Source organism: Pelodiscus sinensis, chromosome 4 (assembly GCF_049634645.1).
Source record: "Pelodiscus sinensis isolate JC-2024 chromosome 4, ASM4963464v1, whole genome shotgun sequence".
Lineage (NCBI taxonomy): Eukaryota > Metazoa > Chordata > Testudines > Trionychidae > Pelodiscus > Pelodiscus sinensis.
The window spans coordinates 27,462,235-27,483,222 of record NC_134714.1 but is presented as its reverse complement, the minus strand read 5'-3'; the positions used below and the strand labels follow the sequence as shown (position 1 = coordinate 27,483,222).

General features: G+C 41.1%; 1 protein-coding gene across 12 annotated transcripts in view; it reads left to right on the top strand.

Moving 5' to 3' along the window:
• BDKRB2 (bradykinin receptor B2) overlaps positions 1-20,710 on the top strand; it is a 42,131-nt gene extending 21,421 nt beyond the window's left edge. For 2 of the 12 annotated variants that reach the window (XM_006133705.4, XM_075926627.1), the window contains one exon: positions 17,958-20,710. In XM_006133705.4, coding sequence (XP_006133767.1) covers positions 17,965-19,104 — 1,140 coding nt within the window. In that variant the 5' untranslated portion in view covers positions 17,958-17,964 and the 3' untranslated portion in view covers positions 19,105-20,710. Of the gene's footprint in view, positions 1-1,592; positions 1,815-11,405; positions 11,526-15,071; positions 15,185-16,181; positions 16,224-17,957 lie in introns of those variants that run through there. The other 10 variants (XM_075926622.1, XM_075926623.1, XM_075926621.1 and 7 more) reach the window with 10 other exon arrangements.
• Positions 20,711-20,988: the final 278 nt, after the last annotated feature.

Sequence of the window (20,988 nt, the reverse complement as noted above, 5' to 3'; positions counted from 1 at the left end):
GCAGGAACAAGGAAACCTGTGCCATCTTTGATGGGTATTGTCCAACCTGTTCTTAAAAATCTCCAAATATAGGGATTTCACAGGCTTCCTAGGAAATTTACTCCAGATTTTAAACATGTTTAGGCCAGGTATACTCTAGACATGGCAGCACAGCTTAAGGTATACAACGCCAGCGACACCCCACCGTATGTACACATCAGCAGACCTGCTTGAACTCCAGTCCCTAGCCAGCTAGCTAAGGTCTATCTCTCTTTCCCCTTCCTAATTTAAAAACCTTCTTGATGAACATTTAATGGAAACTGGCATGGCTCCGTGAAACATTTCTGCTTCGGCAAAACAGCCTGTTTTGCCAAAATTTCATTTTGGTGAAAGCGTTTCACTCTAATTACAATTTCTTATTCCCCAAGTAACACTTCTGGCTGTATTTGATTGTACAGCATATAAGCACATTGCCTTTCTGAAATACGTTCTTTATTAAATTCACAGAGTTGCCATTTTCAGAGGGTCTTTTCCCTCCAGATATCTTAACTGTTACGCTTCACTCCATCTCATCTGATGAAGTGGGTTTTACCCACAAAAGCTCACGATACTTTTTTAGTCCATAAGGTGCCACAGGACTACTCGTTGTTAACATCCAGTATCTAGCTGATGACATGTTTCAGATATCAGCTTTTTCCTCTCCTCTGTAGATATATTGAACATCAGTCATTCAGAATTTCCAGTAAAAAACAGGCACAAAATGTTACATCAGGTTAAAATTGTCACTTATTAAAGTTCTAATAATGATTGAATATTATGCACATTCTACAAGAAAAATCTTGGATGTAAATGGATGAATTGTTTAACAGTTCAGAAAAGAACAAATAAAAATATATTAATGTGGCTTGATTGTATTAGCTGTTGGGTCAGACAAATAACCCAAAGCAAAAGCCAAAATCTGTGATATTCAAACCAGTAGCTCATTAGCCACTAATTCCCCACTCCCATATTGTTGAATGACACTCAGGACCAGCTCTTTCCTATCATTCAGAGCCTGCCCATTGAAATGCATCAGCCAGATTCTCCGTTGATGTTAATCATCATAGCAATGAAGTCGGTGGGGCTTAACTGATTTACAGCAACTGAGGATTTAACCTTGGTTTTAGGTGCCCCTAACTTCTTGTTGTTGTGGCTAGAAATACTAGAAGGCTATGTCTACACTGGCGGGTTCTTGCGCCAGAAATATGCAAATGAAGTTAAGTGTGGAATATAGTTGAGCCTCATTTGCATATCTAATGAGCCACCATTTTTGCAGAAGAGGCTCTTGCGCCAGGAGCTGTCTACACTGCCCCTTCTTGTGCAAGAAAAACCCTCTTGCTGATTATTTTCAGGAATAATGGCATTGCGCAGGAGCGCAAGAAGGGGCACTATAGACACTCCTACTGGCGCAAGAGCCTCTTCTACAAAAACGGTGGCTCATTAGATATGCAAAATGAGGCTTAGTGATATTCCACGCTTAGCCTCATTTGCATATTTCTGGCGCAAGAACCTGCCAGTGTAGACAGCTGAAATGTTCTGAGATAATGAGCAATTTGTTGAAATTAGGCAAATTGGTGACCCAGTGGAGTTATTTTGCTGACCACCTAGGAGTCACTATCAGTCATGTGCTTTGTTAGAGTTAGCCATAAAAGATCTGGTAAAAGTAAATAGCTCAGAGTAGTCTAAGGAGTTTTTCCTTTGGGCAAGGAGCTGACATCTAGACTCCTCAGCAGCTGGGACAGAAAGAGGACCCCTGGAAAGCCTGCTCATGATAGTTCAAAACCATCTTATAATCTGTGAGTGATTATATCTGGGATCTCCTAATTATATTTGTGTGTGTGTGTATGTATGTGTATGCACGTGCTTGATATCTAACAGTAGTTTTAGATAAGAGCAGGCTTTTTTGTATCAAATCATTTATTAAAGTTCTATGTTCCCATTGATTTATTTCTGAGACTGCCTGGAGAGAAACAGTTAAGTTACCTTTACTTTGGGTTCTGAAACCCACAGGCATCAGCAGGATCACATTCCATAGCTTTTATCCTCTGGTAACTTGATTATTATAACAAAGGCATTATGTTGGAAATAATCAAAAGCTAGCCTTTTTCAGTTCCCCTTTAGCTAATATTTTTTCCTTCTGCTTTGTTACAGCAGGATGGGTTTTGCATCTAGTCAACTTTTCCTGTAGGTGATTGAAAGGAACAGCATCAGAATAACATGGATTGTTCCTGAGGGAAATTTAGGAACTTGTTTTTTTCCACTGGATTGGTTGCTACTAAGACAACTTTTAAAACAATAGAAGTACTTGTTTTCTTTTCCAAAAATAAATTAGATCAATGCACTTATCTATAGATGCAATATGACAACAATAACTTCACACCATGCTATGAGATTACTTGCCACAGGATGACTTAAATTTAGTTTTCAAAGTCTATTGTCGCTGTATGTTTTCTTTATTTCTTGGTGTGCATTGTTTTTCATTAAAGGGAACAGAAATGGGGAAAGATTTTTCATTTGCTTTTTCTTTATTTCTGCCTTGGTGCTTTTGATTGGTTGCAATACTAGACCTAACACACATTATAATTTGTTAATCCCATGTATTCTTACTTGACAGCAAACAATGCCTTTGTGTGTAACAGAAAGATCTCTTTTGTAATCTTTAAAGTTTTTCATACAATAATAGTTGTCAGCAAACAGACTCACCGCTGCACCAGTACACCTTATGTAAGCTGTGGCAATGGACTAACACCCACTAAGCACCCTGGATTTCCAGCACACACACCCCAGTCAGCTGGTGTTCAGCCTTTGAGTGCACTTTTATACATAAGTAAAAACAAGTTACACATCTCTGACCTATCAAGTTGTTACCTAGTTACCACTCCTTGCCTTGCAGAAGAGGGGTTTACTTACTATTCATCATGCTGTCAACTTCTTGCCTATCATGCTGTCAACTTCAAACCAGTCCTGAACCTAGGTCTATATATATTTTATTTGTGGGGAGGCAGTTGGTACCAGGATGTTTCTCAGTGAGGTGTTCTGTTACGATCCCTCTGGAATGTGCTTGGTACCTGTGCCTGACACCTTTTGGCATTTTTTATGCTTGACCTGACTTATACTATTTCTCTTTAGCCAAGCCTCTTTCCTGCTTGCAGTTCTACTGAGCCAAAGTCTTGCTCGCTAGATTTCAGGCCTGCTGTTTTTATGTTACCGGCCTTTATTCAGGCCGCCTGATTTTACGTTACCGACCCTCAACTTACTACAGCTGATACAGAGAACAGCAGCATTGCCAGAGACAACAGGGAAAGTGGAGAGGACAACAGGGAGAGGCTACGACAGGGAGTGTTTGGACTCCCTTACCCCAGTATCATGAGAGTCCAGCCAGTAGGTGGGGAGAACTGGTTACCCAGCCCAGGCTGACAAGGGGCACCAGCCCCAACACCCTTTCAGTAGGGTTGCCAGGTGTCCAGTATTGACCCAGACAGTCTGGTATTTTCGCCTCCTAGCTGGTAAAAAAATTCAGAAAATACCAGACACCTAAAATGTCCAGTATTTTCTGATTTTTTTTCCTGGCCAGGAGGTTAAAAACCCGGGTTCTTACCTGGTTCTGCAGGGGAGCTGTCTGGCCCGAAGCAGGAAGACAAGATGGAAGATGGCCACCGGCAGCCTGTTAGGGCCAAAAAGCCTTAAAGGTAGTTCTTAAAGGGGTAAAGGGACCATGCTGTTTGGTTGGTTTTTGTTCACAACAGAATTTTTTCCCCAGTGTTTTTCTGGCAACCCTACCTTTTAGGCAAGGGACAGAAGCCCAAATGCCAACAAGGACAAGCAGGACCTGTGCCACAGTATTTAGACTGTGAATTAGTGGACTGAACAGAGGTTTGGGGCCCAGAGTGGGACTGACCCTGCCAAAGTAGACAAAGCCCCAGGAGGGGCTGTGGATCCCTGGCTTCAGTTTAGAGTCTCTAACCCATCAGAATTCCAGTAGCCAGAAAGATGCAATTTCTTCTTGCCAAGGGATTTTTATTCCCTTTCCCAGAGTGCAAGGTGGTGGGAGGATTTTATGTGCAGGTCTCCTGTTCATGGATGAGGTCAAGTCTTTTTGTCCTCTGATGTTCCATTATGGCAGCGGTTCCCAAACTTTTCCAGATGGAGAAATCTTTTGTTGGTCAAGAGAGAAACCTCCTGTTCCTGGAGCAAACTAGAATTTCGAACTTGGTAATGCTACTCACCAGAGCAAACACTTTTATAATTACAAAGCAGACACTTAGGCCTGGTCTATACTAGATGAGGAAGGTTGGCTTAAGGTACGCAACTGCAGCTATGCAAAATGCCATTTTCTGAGAGATCACTTTAGTTCCATCAAGATTAATAGGAGCTGAAATTCAGTTTCAAATTAATCCAAACACTTCTGTATTCTCCATGGAAGTCAACTCTCAAAATAGTCTTTTCAAATGCTTAAATGATCAAAGAAGTATTGTCTTTTACCAGTCTTTGGAGAGATTCTTCAAGTTGGATGAAAATCTGCTTAAGCACTACCAGATGATTAATTTCCCAATTAATATATATATTTCTGTACTCACGTGGTATTTCATATTAGCAACCACTTAAAGCATTAGATGACCTTGTACATAAAGAATTTTACCATTTCCATAGCAATAAGTTTTGCATTTAGCGATCATATTTGCAAATATGTGTTTCACAAAAATCTTTGCCATTTCAACATTTAAGGAATAAACAAAAGGTATAAAATATTTCTAATTCACATATTTTTCCTGGACTCTTTTTTTAATGTAATTATAAAATTCATTTTAATTAGGATATTTCTAGAATGCTTTGTGTGGGTTTGTTTGGATTTATAACTCTGATAACATACACTACATTGCTTTCACTACCAGATCTCTTCCTGAAACAAATGCTTTACATGTTTATTCTTCTTGAAATAAGGACTACTTTTAAATCAAGCTGATATACAAACAAGATATGTTCTGTTCTTTGGTGAGACACTCTGGGTGGGTGGTTTTCTCAAAAAAAAATTTTAGATTTTTTTTTAATCTACCATTTGCCATATCCATATATAGATATAGATATAGATATAGATTAGATATGGCAAGTGGTAGATAATTGTAATTGCAGACTGCTATAAAATATTATGTATAAAGCATGAATCACAATAATAAACATAGTATAAAAGCAAATAGTATAAAATGCTAAAGCAAAATAAAACAAAATAAAGTTATAAAACTGCATTCCAAGGTTAATATAGAAATACTGAAAGATAAGAAACATTTTATGTTCAATAAAGCCATGTTTATCTTTCCGGATATTTGCTTGTCTTTGAGAGATAAGATGTTAGCCCCCTAACATTCCTCTGGTTAACTTGAATATTTCATAAACAAATGAAAATAAATGAATGTTGCATATTTTTATCCAAGTACCATATGCATGAAAGCAACAATAAAAATATTGTAAGCTTCAGTAAATACACAAGCAAGTTTCACAACCTGATTTAATAGATACTTTATTAATAACAATTTTGTATAGATAATCTCTGTCCACATAGATATCTCTGTCCTGCATTTGTTTAGTAACTAAGATCTAAGCAACTATATACAGCAACAGCTCTAGGGCTTTTGCCCTAGGCAAATGTCTGCCCTTTGGAGCCCTAAGTTACTCACAGAATAGTAAACAGCTGTGAACCACATTTTCCTCCTGATTCTAATATTTTTCTGTCCATGGCAACTGTTTTTATTGTAAAGCTAGCTACGTGTATATGGGATGCATAGCATACTGGGTTAGCCCTTTGGTATGCCTAAAAATACCGCTAAAGAAGTAAGATATTCTACAACTGCAAACAGGCTCATTCTGAACATGATACCTACCATGCATTGAACTCCCATTGAATATTATAGTGGAATCCGACCCTTATTAAGACACAAATGATTAATTGGACCACAATATAGCAACATCAATGCAACCTTCATTGTTAATTATCATGAACTATGGAAACTCACCACACTGGATGGAATACGTACATATTTGCAAATATATGAAGGGTCTCAGATGTGAAAAGCTTTGGAGGGGTTTTGATTTCCTCAATAACTTCTCTCAGCAATGCTATTAAGAAGGGGGACCCAGCAGAAATATAATTAATCTCTAATCTTATCATTCTGACATGCACGGAACTTTTTTCAGATGAGAACCTCCACATGCTGAGAATACATATCTGTGAATAGAGATGTTGGGAGGTTCCACTTCCTTGTTAATTGTTGTGACCATAATTAGTTGGGAGCACTGTTTCCTATTCAAATATTATTAGCTAAATTCCATATTTAACATTGAATCACCAGACTTTGTGTCTGAGAATTTCATGGGAGTTGTGCCATGGACTATACTAAGAAGAAGAATGGCATATAGATGAATGCGTAAGAACCACAGCTGGTTCTCCTGCTGCTTACTCTTGTGTAAGTCAAGGGAAGTGCCCTTGAACTTAACAGAGTTACCTAACTGGAAAGCTGCTGTAAGAAAAAGGACAATCAGGCTATTATTGTTAGTATGCAATGGTTATCAGTAGTAACTTAGGGTATGTCTACACTACAGTGCTAATTTGAACTAACATAGTTCAAATTAGTTAACTCGAACTAACGCATCCAGACTAAAAAATTAGTTCGAATTAGCGTTTTGCTAATTCGAACTAGCATGTCCACACTGAGTGGACCCTGAAGCGGGGTTAAGGATGGCCGGAAGCAGTGCCAGCAGGGCATCAGGTGAGGACTTAGAGCGTGGAGCTGCTGCCTCAGGCTAGCTGAGGGCTGTGCTTAAAGGGACCCGACCCCCACCCCAGACAGACAGTTCTCAGGGGTGCCCGCTTGCAAAGCAGTCCTGCCTTGGATTGCCCGGAGTACCCACACTGGGCACATCACAGCACTCGGCCATCAGACTGGCTGCACTTGCCGCAGGCTGCCATCTGGGGAGAGGGGGCAATTGGGGGGCTGCAGGAGAGCTTCCACCCCCAGAAGCCCGCAGAGCCAGCCCAGTCTTCCCCATCGGGGGCTCGTACCCCATTCCTCCCTCACCTCCTTCCACTTACCCCTCCCTAGCCCCCCTTCCTGATGTACAAAATAAAGGACAATTGTGTTCAAAAATAGAATCTCTCTTTATTGAACAAAACTGGGGGAGACTGGGAAAAGGAGGTGGGAGAGGGGAAGAGAGAGGGTGGGAGAGGGGAGGGCAACTACAATGATGAGGGGTTTGGAACAGGTCCCATATGAAGAGAGGCTAAAGAGACTGGGACTTTTCAGCTTAGAAAAGAGGAGATGGAGCGGGGATATGATAGAGGTCTATAAAAGCATGAGTGGGGTGGAGAGGGTGCATACAGAAAAGTTCTTCATTAGTTCCCATAATAGAAGGACTAGAGGACACCAAAGGAAAGGAATGGGTAGCAGGCTTCAAACTAATAACAGAAAGTTCTTCTTCACAAAGCAAATAGTCAACCTGTGGAACTCCTTGCTGCAGGAGGCTGTGAAGGCTAGAACTAGAACAGAGTTTAAAGAGAAGTGAGATAAATTCATGGAGGTTGGGTCCATTGAGTGCTATTAGCCGGGGGGTAGGAGTGGTGTCCCTGCCCGAAGTTTGTGGAAGGCTGGAGATGGATGGCACGAGACAAATGGCTTGGTCACTGTCTTTGGTCCATCTCCTCTAGGGTCCCTAGGGTTGGCCGCTGTTGGCAGACAGGCTACTGGGCTAGATGGATCTTTGGTCTGACCCAGTGCGGCCATTCTAAGCTCAGGGCTCAGGGTCGGGGGTCTCAGTGGACCACCTTGATTTTCATGCAAACCTGCTCCTGGGTGGCCAGGCTGGCAGCTCTCCTGCCGTAGACGGCCGCTTTCTTGTGCCTAGTGCGGAGGTCGTGGATGAGGTCCACGATGTCTGCACTGGACCAGGTGGGTGCCCACCTCTTGCGGTCCTGGGCAAGCTCCCGGGAGCCGCCAGCCTGGTCCGGGGAAGAGGGGGAGGGCTGGGGGGCATCGGGTGGCTGTCTCGAGCTGTGCCAGGTGCAGGGTCTGCTGGCTGGGTGCTGGCAGGCTTGCACCTGGCACAAGCATCGTAGCCAGCCCGTGCCCCTTTAAGGGAGGCAATAGAGTTTCCCTGGTGTTGGCCAGAGTGGCCACCAGGGAAAGCTGGGGAGGGCTAGCCTCCCACTAGTTCCAATTAAGGGGCTACACACCCCTTAATTCGAACTAGTAAGTTCGAACTAGGCTTAGTCCTCGTAAAATGAGGTTTACCTAGTTCAAACTAAGCGCTCCGCTAGTTCGAATTAAGTTCGAACTAGTGTAACGCTAGTGTAGCGCCTATCAAAGTTAATTCGAACTAATATCTGTTAGTTCGAATTAACTTTGTAGTGTAGACATACCCTTACAGGATGAGAGCTACCACAGGTTAAAGATCTGAAATATATTTAGATAACTTAGATATAAGCAAGTTGACAGAGTCTGATCAAATTTATCCTAGTTTATTTAAGAAACGAGATGAAGTAATGTCAGAACAATTTGCAATTATCTTTTAGAACACAAGAGGGAGGCCACATAGGACTGGAGAAGAGGAAATATATTGCCTCGCCTAGAAGAGTAACACATAGGATCCAGTTAGACTAAAGTAGATAGCTGGAAAGATAATGGAAGTAATAATTAAACAATTAATTCCAAGCACCTAGAGAATAATTGGGTTATAAAAAGTAGCCAGAATTGATTTATCAAGAAAAAATCATGCCAAACCACTCTAATTTCCTTCTTTGACGGGGTTACTGGCCTAAAGGATAGGAAAGAAGCCGTAGATATGATATATCTTGATTTTTAGTTAGGCTTTTGACACACTCCCATATGTCAGTCTCATAAGTAAACTAGGGAAATGTCGTTTAGATGAAATTATTGTAAAGTGGCTCACTATCAAATAGGAGAGTGTTTCAAGTGTAGTCCCACAGGGGTCAGTCTTAGCTCCAGTAATATTCAATATTTTCATTAATAGGTTGAGTAAAGGAGTTGAGAGCATGCTTATAAAATTTACAGATGTCACAAGGCTGAGAGGGGTTGTTAGCACTTTGGAAGACAGGATTAGAATTCAACATGACCATGACAAATTGGAGAATTGGTCTGAGATCAACAAGATGAAATTCAAGAAAAATAAGTACATCACGCAGGAAGGAAAAATCAAATGCACCACTACAACATGAGGAATAACTGGCTAGGGAGTATCAGGGGTAGCTATGTTAGTCTGAATCTGACTCCTCGCCGCTTTGGCTAGGGAGTAGTACTTATAAAAATATCTGGGGCTTATAAGAAATCATACACTGCATTTGAGTCATCATATCAGTGGAACTGTAACCCTAAGAACTGCTTTAGTGCCATCTGGAAAAAGGGGTTGCTGTTTTATAACAGCAACTCCTGATAGGCCTGACCAACTCACTGAAACTAGCATGCTGTCTTTATAATATTTATCTGTGATGATTCCATGTGAGATCTTGAATGAAAGTTTGGGTCACACTGGTTATTGATAGCATTGTGAGATAGACATGCATGCACACATACAGAGGAAAATGTAGTAAAGTCTAAATCAATGCAGGGTTGATAGTTTTTTTTTGTCAGAGGGAGGAATATTCACCTGTTTGCCTTGGTTCACAGGTAAATTGAACAAGGTACATCAACACAATGGAAGCCCTGTTTGCATACCAAGTATACTGGGCTAATCTTCCCATGAGGCGAACTGAGGTGGCCGCCTGAGGTGCCAGATTGTGAAGGGGCGCCCCTAAGATCCAGAGGGTATGTCTAGACTACATGGCTCCGTCGATGGAGCCATGTAGATGAGGTTTCTAGACATAGGGAAATGAAGTGATGATTTAAATTTCACGAGGCATAACGGGGCAGTCGACAAGGGCTTCCCTTGTGGACCGCAGAGCACCCAGACCACTGCGCTGTGCCGCCAAACAGCTGATCGGCACACTGCAGCAGCCATTTTGATGTAAATGAATCGACGATTATTTAAATAGCCGCTTCATTTCCCTATGTCTAGAAACCTCATCTACATGGCTCTGTCGACAGAGCCATGTAGTCTAGACATACCCAGAGTGTAGAAAATTGTGTCTGTTGCTGGTTCATATGTACTCTCTGTACTCTAGATGCACAGAGATGGTGGAGTGCTGTGCTGGAGGAAGTAGGGCACAAGAAACATAACAGGCAGGCAGGAGAAAAGGTGGATGGGAGCATCATTTGAGCTCCCCACCTCGGGTGCCAAAATGTTGTGGGCCGGCCCTGCAAGTATGCATAAGGATGTGAAGCCAGGATTAAGTTAGCACTCATTAACAAATAAACCCAGAGTAGAAGTGCGGAGGACCAATCATTCTGAGTCAGGGGACCAACAATGTATGTTGAGAATACAAAGAACCGCAAAAGGAGGAAGGAAAAAGGACAGCATTTTCTGCATTCACAAGAGAGGGCTTCCATTGTGTTGACATATCTTGTTCAGTTTACATGAGAACCAAGGCAAATAGATGAATATACATCCCTCTGATAAAAAACTGTTTGTCAACCCTGCATTGATCCCATTTTCCTGGCACAACCAAACTCTTAACATTGCTTAAAGTTAGGAGGATAAGAGGAAGCTGCATACTTGATTTGGTGGTCCTAGCTCTTCGGCTGCATCTAGACTGGCAAGTTTTTCCCGCAAAAGCAGCTGCTTTTGCGGGAAAAACTTGCTAGCTGTCTACACTGGCAGCTTGAATTTGTGCAAGAACACTTACGATCTTATGTAAGATTGTCAGTGTTCTTGCGCAAATACTATGCTGCTCCCGTTTGGGAAAAAGCCCTCTTGTGCAAATGTATTTGCGCAAGAGGGCCAGTGTAGACAGCTAAAAACTGTTTTGCACAAAAAAGCCCCAATGGCGAAAATGGCGATCGGGGCTTTCTTGTGCAAAACCGCGTCTAGATTGGCACAGATGCTTTTCCTCAAAAAGTGCTTTTGCACAAAAGCGTCCGTGCCAAACTAGAACTTTTCCGTTAAAAGCATTTGCGGAAAATCATGCCAGTCTAGACGTAGCCTTACTGTTTAGTAGGAGTTCTCAAATAAACAGACAAACTCTCACGAATATACAATAGATTTCTATTTCTGTTACTCACCACCTCTTAAATCATAGTTTTGTATAATAACCTTATGATTGTTTTCAGGATAAATATATCCAGTGTTGTGATGTTCTAAAAGAGTCAATCCTCAGTTGAACCAAACAAGCTGTTGTGTACACAATCCACTTAGAGATAGCAAACCTGGTAATTTTGTGAGTGTCCAGTGTCTAGAACTCAGGGAATACTCTGACCACTCTGGTGATGGTATATCCTTATTATTAGACTGCATGGAGAGAGCAAGTTCTGCAGAGGCCTTGACACCTGGGCTTTTATTGCCAGATGCTGTTGGTTTCAAGGAGTTGAGCTACACCTGTTACAGACAAGATCACTTCACAGTGGAAGGTGGGTAGAGCCCCCCTTTGGAGAGGCTAGCCCCTGACTCTGTCCCTTCTACTCATGTACCCCATGCTCCTGAAACTAGAGCCACAAGCCTCCCCTGTAGCCCTGAGGAGCCCTAGGTCAGCTAAAGCCCAATGTCCCCACACCTCTGCTGCCTAAAGGAGCCCTAGTCTCCTCATCACTTGCCAGGAGAAGCCCTGGATCAGCCCCAGCCATGCCTCCCCTCCCTTCCCTAGACTCCATGCCACCCAAGGGAAAAACACCTCTTCAAAGATGTTTACCCCATGTAGCTTCCAGGGTGGCTGAGGTAATGGGATTTGCTATCCCAGAAAACCTCTGCATCCAGGGAACACATCTGTTGTTCTGCTTTTTTTTTTTTTTTTTTTTTTTTTTTTTTTTTTTGTGGAAGAGCAGACACACTCTTTCAGAAGCCCTGTCTTCCTCCCATGATGAAGAAGGTCTCTTCTGAAAAAGAAAGTTTTTCCAAAATTTGGCCCAGTGTAGACGGGCCAAAGTTTAGAAAAGCCTCTTCCAAAAAAACTATCTGAAAAAAGTACACAAGCTGTGGAGTGCAATTTGCGTACCTTTTTCCAATAGATCAATATAGTGTAGACATACCTGAAAACTGCCATCAAGTCCTCTCTCAGGCTATCTAAAAGGAGAAGGGAGAAAAAATTCTCCTTGGCCTCTGATTATAGGACAAGAAGCAAAGGGCTTAAACTGCAGCAAGGGGGTTTAGGTTGGACATCAGGAAAAACTTCCTAACTGTCAGGATGATTAAACACTGGAATAAATTGCCTAGGGAAGTTGTGGAACCTCCATCACTGGAGATATTTAAAAGCAGGTTAGACAGACACCTGTCAGGGATGAGCTAGACAGTGCTTGGTCCTGACATGAGGTCAGGGGACTGAACTTTATGACCTCTTGAGGTCCCTCTAAGTTCCAGTGTTCTATGATTCTGTGGTTCTGGGTGCCATGTTTTAGAACAGATATGGACCAATTGGTGAGTCCAGAGGTAAAAAACAACAAAAAAAATAAAAGTTGAGAAAACGTGACTTACAAGGAAAGTCTAAGAAAACTGGGCATAGTTAGTGTTGAGGAAAGAAAATGGGACAGTGTGGACATGATCACAGTCTTCAAATATGCTAAAGGCTTTTATAAAGTTTTGACATAGCTAGTTAGTGCAAGCCACCATTGTCAAGCAAGGGGATTTTTATTTTAATTATACAGTCTCTTGCTTCTTTAAGTGTTGGTAAGGGGGAATGGAAGTTATTCACACTTCCTCAGGCAGCATGTAGAAGGGTGACTTCGTAGGGAGTACAGTTCTTGATGACTGGACATTGCACAGCAGGCTCTCTACGTTGGGTGTCCCTGCCCAACAGCCACTTTGTCCCACTATGGTAGGCTTTGTATGGTGACTCAGACCTCCAGCCAGGTCACCTTAAAGTCCCCTTCAGTGTCCCAAAACAGTGGCTTTCAAAACCTTAATTATCAACCCAGCATTCCTCCTAGCCAGGGCTCTCTACAGTCCCACTTTTCTCACAAAGCTCTAGACTCCCAGGTTTCCTCCCTGTCTCTTCCAACAGAAAACAGCAAACAAACAAAAGCCATCTCCATCCATTCTGAATTGAGCTTTTAGTCCTACTGAGGCCCTTGTTCCAGATAAAGAACACCAACCACAAGGCTACTTCGCTGGCACCCTTTTTACAGGGCCTACTACTGGGGCTAGCTCCTTTCTCACTCTGAATAAAGGGAAACTCCAACCTGCTCCACTCCTGGTCTTCTCCCTCCAGGTCCTCCCCTGTAGCTTCCACTTCCTTGATTCACCCCTGTGGTGTTTACCCCCCACCACAAGGCATCTGATGGAGTACCTAGCTATTGGTCGAGTCATGAAAGCCTGTGGTGACTGGGTTCAACCCTACTTCAACTGGCATTTTAATCAGATAACTTCAGAATGTGCAAATATTTTATAAAATAGGAGACCCCTCCCCCCCAGGAGACTAGAGACCTAAACAGCTCCAGGAAAGGTTCATTGTGTTAAATAATTAAATCTCAGTAGTTCCGCAGTCTGCAGTTTGAAGAGTGACTTCAGAGCAAAGGAAGCAGTTACTGTTAATGTCTGTCCTTGTGAGAGACAAGATAAGTAGCTACACAGAGAACTGTGCAAACAAATCTGCAGCAAAACAAAGATGAGACGAATGATTCTCCAAGTTAAACCCTGAGCTCTTTGCCAAGTTATTTCAGCAGAGGTTCCCTAGCCATTTAAATTTAGCTGTGATGATTTTCTATAGCATTTGACAGTGTTTAAAGAAAGAAATTAAACCAACCCATCCTTGCAAAGGCACCATCTCAGGTTTTACCCTGTGTCTTTCATGGTCAATATTTACACTCTGAGTGTAAACATGTAACTATTATTTATTGTCACATAATTTATCATAAATATGCTAATGGCCATATGAGGTCACTGTAAATATTTGAAAATTGAAGCTTAAGGACACTTAGCATTTCCACAGCTGTGTAAATCATGGATCATTCAGTAAATATGTAATGTAAACAAGTGGGAAAATGAAATGTGTGCTTGTCTATGCTACACTACAGAGAATACTAACTTGTTGCATTATATAAATATATGACCTAAACTAACCTTAAAATTCTGATTAAGAAATATTCATAAATTCATTCATAATCTATACCACATGTATAACAATATTTAACTCTTGCAACATGCTTTTCATCTCCAAAGCTTCATACTCTCCTTGGGCCAAATTTTGGCTAGCCCCTGTTTACAGATGGGAAAGATAGGGTAGAACCCAAGATTCCCGTCTATCTTTTCGCTCAGTTCAGGGATTGGCAATAGTCCTCATGGGGAACCTAGACCCAGGTCACTTCAGTACTAAGTAATTCAAAGAGGGCACAGAAGCAGAGGCAGCTTGTTGCAATGCCCACTGAGGTCAATGGGAGTCTTCCTATTGAGTTCAGCGGATGATGGACCAGGATAAGGGTGAGGGTTGGACCATGGCTCCACACAGGCCAAAAGAGCTAGTTGGTCTTTGAAGGCAAGAGCAGTGAGTGGTGCCCCCTTTGGGGAAGGCTAGCCCTGGCTCTGCCCCTTCTGCCAACTTTTCCGCACAGACAGAGGAACCCCAAACCCCACACTTGGTCAGAGGATCCCCGAGTTTCTCATGCTAAAGTTGAAGATGTAAGTGCTACTTAGCTTCCTGGGTATATGAGTAAACTCCCAGGACTCCAAAATTTAATCCCAAAAAAATGAGATGAGGCAGAAGTATCCTAAAACACAAACTCTTGCCTTATTGTGGTGCTATTTGCTGTTAAATTAATATTCTGCAGTGGAATATTCTTCTTCTGCTACTCATAATTATGAAGAAAAGAAACAATAACTTGCCAAGCAATTTCACAACCTTCGTGAATTTTCTTTGAATTGCAAAGGAATATTTTTTTAAATATGTTCATATGTTCAATCACAGAGCACAAAATAAAGGAGTCTTATAATGCTTTCCAACAATTTAAAGCCTTTTATTTTATTAACAGGAAGATAAACCGCTTTTGTTTAATTGCAACATCCTACACGATTTCTGTTTGGGAATGACCAATTGATTGGCAGTCATCCACCAGTCTGCTGAGTACATTTATGGCATAACTATGTAAGTGCTACAGGAAGGAAGGAGTAAAACAAAAAGTGATTTCTAGTACGTTACGTGGACAGTACTACAGCCTAGGAGTTCTCAGATATTTAGTTAAATATTAGCACTGTCGCCTTAATACCAGTGTTGTATGGAACTGGGTGAGAGATGGCCACTCCCTGCACTGGACTTTTGCTAAGTGACTTCAGCATTTTGTAGTAGAGGACAGAATAGAGAAGATGAGAAAAGCCCACCGGAGCTTATTTCAAGGGATTTCTATGACATTTTGCTGGTATCGTACAATTTATTGTGATGGTCTTGCTTAGAATGGTGGATGTCATGATCCTGGAGACTTAACATTCTACCTGGCCTGCAGGAAGGGAGTTCACACAAAGACATGACTCTGGCACCAAAGAGCTTTTACAATATAAAACAATGTGCAATATACAAGGGGGAGGAGAAAGGATGCAATCAAAATATATACACTGCTACACTGAAAACTCCCAGGATGAGTGTGTTTGGCTTCAAATTATAGTAAATAAATCCACACTAATTATACGCAAACAGCTCCACAAATCAAGATGTTCCCAGGATCTTAGGTCACAATGAAACTCACTGTGCCATGTTGCTAATTCTTCAGACAATAGTTAAACAGGTAGGGTGACAAAAGTAGGTAGGAATTTGAAGGCAAATTAAATTAAAGAATGGGGATATGCTTCTGAGTTTACAAATAGATAGCAGGAGATGTTATATTTTGGACAACCTAAATTCTGGAGAGTTGAAATCATTGAACTCACCATGAAACTGAATGGATACGGAGTTTAATCTTGCTCATAAGGGAAGGATACAGAACTGGTAATGATATCTACTTGTTGACTACACTCAGTTCCCTTTCAAGTTACCTCATCTCCCTAGCTATATCTGTCTGTTTCATTCACCTTTCCTGCCCGATCTGACATCTACCCTTATAAACACTGGAGCTGATATTGTCTTTTTTTTTTTTTACCTTCCATTACAGCATCTTGCATGCAAGAAACCTGATCTTGACTGGGATTTCAAGGTACTACAGCAATAATGAATTAGTGTCAGTTTTGCAGTAAACCTGCTTCCAATCAAGCACATTTTTATATAGTGTTCCAGCTTGTCAGGTAGCAAATGCAATAACCAGAGAACAGCTTATACATGAATAAGAGACAGTAACCTTTCAATGAAAACTAAAGTTGTACTTTTGCTGTCAAGTTTACAGCTGTATCAGTCAACTGACCTGATTGGAAACTGTTTCAGATGTATTTTTAATCAAAGGATTAATATAAAGTGTGACATTTTAAAAGACTTGCCATAAGGCAAGCTGCATGTCTATCTCTCAGCCTTGACAACTACACTTAAGCTCTGGAAAAAATGTGTTAAAATTTTAAAATATCATAGCATGCACTTGACTATATAAATAGAGAAATCTCGAGTAGGAGTAAAGAGGCTATATTGTTTCTGTATTTGCCTCTGGGTATGACCACTTCTGGAAAACTGCATCCTACTCTAGTGTCCACTATTCCAGAAGAATTGCAGCAGTTTCAAACAAGGAGGTGGTGCATTACTCATCATTGACAATTTTTAAATCACAATGAGATGTTTGTCTAAAAAATCTGGTCTAATAATTATTTCATGAGATTTCTATGACTTGTGTTATGCAGAAAGTCAGAAGATCACAATGGTGCTTGCTGGTCCAGAATCTATATATGTATGGATACAATAGTAACAAGCATGGGGAAAATTTTCAGAGACCCACAGTGGCACCCAACTCCCAAGGGAACTCAACAGAATTTAGACGCCAACAGATATTTGTGCCTCTGAAGCTCCTCCCCAAAACATGAAGGTGTACCAACTGTGTGCAATTTAACAATGCAGGTCACATTCTCAAAGCAGGTGTCACATCAAAATTGTCCCACAGCCATCCTGGACATACATAAGTTTGGGTAACAGACACCTTCTTGGCCAATAGAGTCCTCCGAAACTAAAAGCAGGGCTCTCCTCCCAGGGCTCCAACATTCATACCTCCTGTGGATCAGGCAGGGTGTTATAGATGCACAAAAATATGCATATGAATTCAGCCATTAGAAGGCAGCAACCCAGTTTGATTGATGCAGGTTTTGCACTCACAAACTTACCAATGCAAAATCGCAGTTGTATATTATGTGGTTGCTTTTAAAAATGTGGTGCTTAGCTGCTGACAATAATCATATCACTGTAGTCTAAAAACCATTAAAGAAAGAGGGAGAAAGGATCATCATGTCCTGTAGAAACCAAGTCACCACTTTTCAAGGCAGGATATAAAATAACAAGTGACATGCCACAAGTACCACACATAGGAGACCACCATTAACACTACAAAAAGATAAACCATGAAGGAATCCAACAGCCTGCTTAAAGTTTCAAAAAATGGTTAAATTCTAGCAATATAATGATTCATAAAAACACTTTGTCCCAGCCTCAGTCATAGTACACCAGCGTGCCCACACATCTGCTGCTGTTTCATCTCTTCTGGTTTCAGTCAGTTGAACTAGGTCCACCTGGAAACTTCAGTGGTTACTTTCTCAAAACTTCTGCAAATATGTAGTATCTGTAAGAGGATAAATCACATGCTATGCAATTAATCCCCAATCTGCATTCTGTTACAAGACATGCTCCTAGGAAGTATAAACAATAGGGAGTATAAACAATTGGTCATTTTTACTTGATGTATCATGTCTTTAGCAGTGATGTGCGATACAATTATCTTATTTCACCTTTTATTTTCCAGCACAGAAATGAATTCCAGCACAGCAGAAAATGTTACGGTATTTTTCAGTGAGACAACTACCTGGAAGCTTGGAACCAATCAATCTTTTTTACACAACACATCAGAAAACAGCAGTTCTGCCTGCACTTCTTCAGATGCATGGGAGTGGCTCTATATATATCAGCCTATGTTCCTTTGGCTCATTTTTGTCCTGGGAGTGATAGAGAATGGCTTTGTTCTCAGTGTTTTGTGTTTCCACAAGAGTCGCTGCACAGTGGCTGAAATTTACCTGGCAAACCTTGCATTTGCTGACTTGATGTTAGTTTGCGGTTTACCTTTCTGGGCCATTAATATCGCTAATAAGTTTCAGTGGCCTTTTGGCATGTTCCTTTGTAAGGCTGTCAATGCAATCATTTACATGAACTTCTATTCTAGTATTTATTTTCTGATGATGGTGAGCATCGATCGCTACCTGGCCCTGGTGAAAACCATGTCTCTTGGCCGTATGCGACGAGGTACATGTGCCAAATGGAACAGCCTTGTGATCTGGGTGTCTGCTTTGCTCGTATGCTCTCCTGTTCTAGTGTTCCGGTCTCTCCATTATGTGGCAGAAATCAGTGGCACAGCCTGCATTCTTCATTATCCATCCAAACACTGGATAATTGCAACACATGCTTTGCTGAATACTGTGGGCTTTTTGATCCCCCTCAGCGTAATCACCTATTGTACGATTCAAATAATCAGAGCCTTACAAAACAACAAAATGCAAAGACTCACAGAAGTCCAGACAGAGAAAAGAGCCACCACTTTGGTCCTTTCTGTCCTTTTGCTGTTTATCATTTGCTGGCTGCCTTTCCAGATCACCACATTTGTTGACATACTATTTCAAGTAGACATCATTTCTGGCTGCACTGCTAAAGAAATCAGTGATTTGGTGTCTCAGCTAGCTGTATACTGTGCTTATAGCAACAGCTGTCTTAACCCAGTATTGTATGTCATTGTTGGCAAGCATTTCAGAAAGAAATCCAGGGAACTCTACAAAGGCTGTCTGCCTAGAATGTGCAACAAATCAGACTCCACCCAGATGGAGAATTCTATGGATACTCTGAGAACATCATTTTCAGTGGAATACCCAAAGAAAAAGTTGGCTTCCTCATTAGCACTATAGCAGTTTTGCTAATTGTAAAGTTACAGGAAAACCTTTCAACATGTCAGTACATAAGCTGTCCTTTATATCCATCTACTATGGCACCCCATTGTATACACTGGCTGCATTCATTATGCATGAAAGCTTGGGGAACTGATCACAATACAAAACTCTATCTAGGCACCTGCTTCTACTGGCTAATGGACATTTTCTTCAGGACTGAATCATGTTTCATGATGTATTTATATATTCATGGCTGACGTATATTTGACACACTATCAGTTTAAATATTTATATTGCTAATGGAGATAAGTGTCTGATGTCAGATTATAGTTCTCTAAATAAAGCCATGTTGTAACAGCTATTCTTGGTATTATGAAACTTACTGCAGTATCCACATATTTGAAAGAATATATTTTTTAATGTAAGGAACATTTTCAAATGAAACTATAGTGAATGCAAGGTTACTCGTAGGATCATCACTTGAACTGATGTTTAGCTTCCATAGTATTTCCCTCACCCCCCATCCTCCGCCCCTTTGGTCAATAATGCTCCAGATGCTCTAATCAATAAATTGCTGTTTATGTGATGGCCCTTTTGGGAAGTGCTTTGACTTTGGTAGGATGGAATGTAATGAAACCATATAGCCCCTAGAGTGTAACAATTTCTAGTCTTTTATATCTGTGTAAACACCCCTCCCCCTCCACACACACTATATTCAACAAGGGTTGCACAGGTGTGACTTAACATGCAATGTGGGTGAATGAATGTAGTTGACAATATAGAACATTAGCTGTTCCGGGGAAAGACCTGTATTTTATACCTATCGAAAGTACAATTCACAACTAAGGTGTTGTATAATTAATACAACAGAATAAAGATTAGACATACATGGAATATGCTCATAACAAAGAAAGCAGAGACATGTAATTGAGAAAACCATTCCATAACTGCCTTTGAAAACTAACTGATGCTAATGGAAGATCTGACTGATCGAGGAAAGTATGAGCACACTCTTTATCCTGTACAGTTAACTTTGCAGTCTGAGGGTACGTCTACACTACCACCCTAGTTCGAACTAGGGTGGTTAATGTAGGCATTTGAACTTGCAAATGAAGCCCGGGATTTGAATTTCCCGGGCTTCATTTTCATGTTGCCGGGCGCCGCCATTTTTAAATGTCCGCTAGTTTGGACTCCGTGCCCGCGGCTACACGCGGCATGAACGAGATAGACAATTTCCTAGTGTACTGAATAGCCAGTGGCTCAGCAAACTAGCATTTTGCCTCTGGAAACTCTGGTTCAAAACCTGATTTGGGGATTTAATCAAAAGCCCACTGAATTCAATGGGGGTGTTTCCATTGACTTCAGTGGGCTGTGGAGAAGATCCCTAAGGTTTCAAGTTAAAAATGAAATAGACTTGGTCAGAAAATGACCACAATACCGACAATCAAATCTAACAACCAACACATCTGGAACTCTTTGCTTATGGAAGACTAGAGAAGAAAAGCCGTCATTGGGGGAACTCCTATTAAATTTTAAAATCAATAGAGTTCTATATGCAAATAGCTTCAGTGGGGTAGCCAAGTTAGTCTCTAACAGGAAAAACTTTAAAAAAACCAACAAATAGTCTGGTACCACTTTAAAGACTAACAAAACATGTAGATGGTATCTTGAGCTTTCATGGGTACAACCTACTTCTTGGGTTATACCCAGGAAAGCTCAAGATACCATCTATGCTTTATTAGTCTTTAAAGTGCTACCAGACTATTTGTTGTTTCTTAAGTTTTTTATATGCAAACAGTTCCCTATGCAATTCACTGAAAATAGAGTATTTAAAAAAGAATATACTCCTTTCCATGTGTAGGTTGGTTCAACAAACCTAATACTAGAGCAGTGATGTACTTT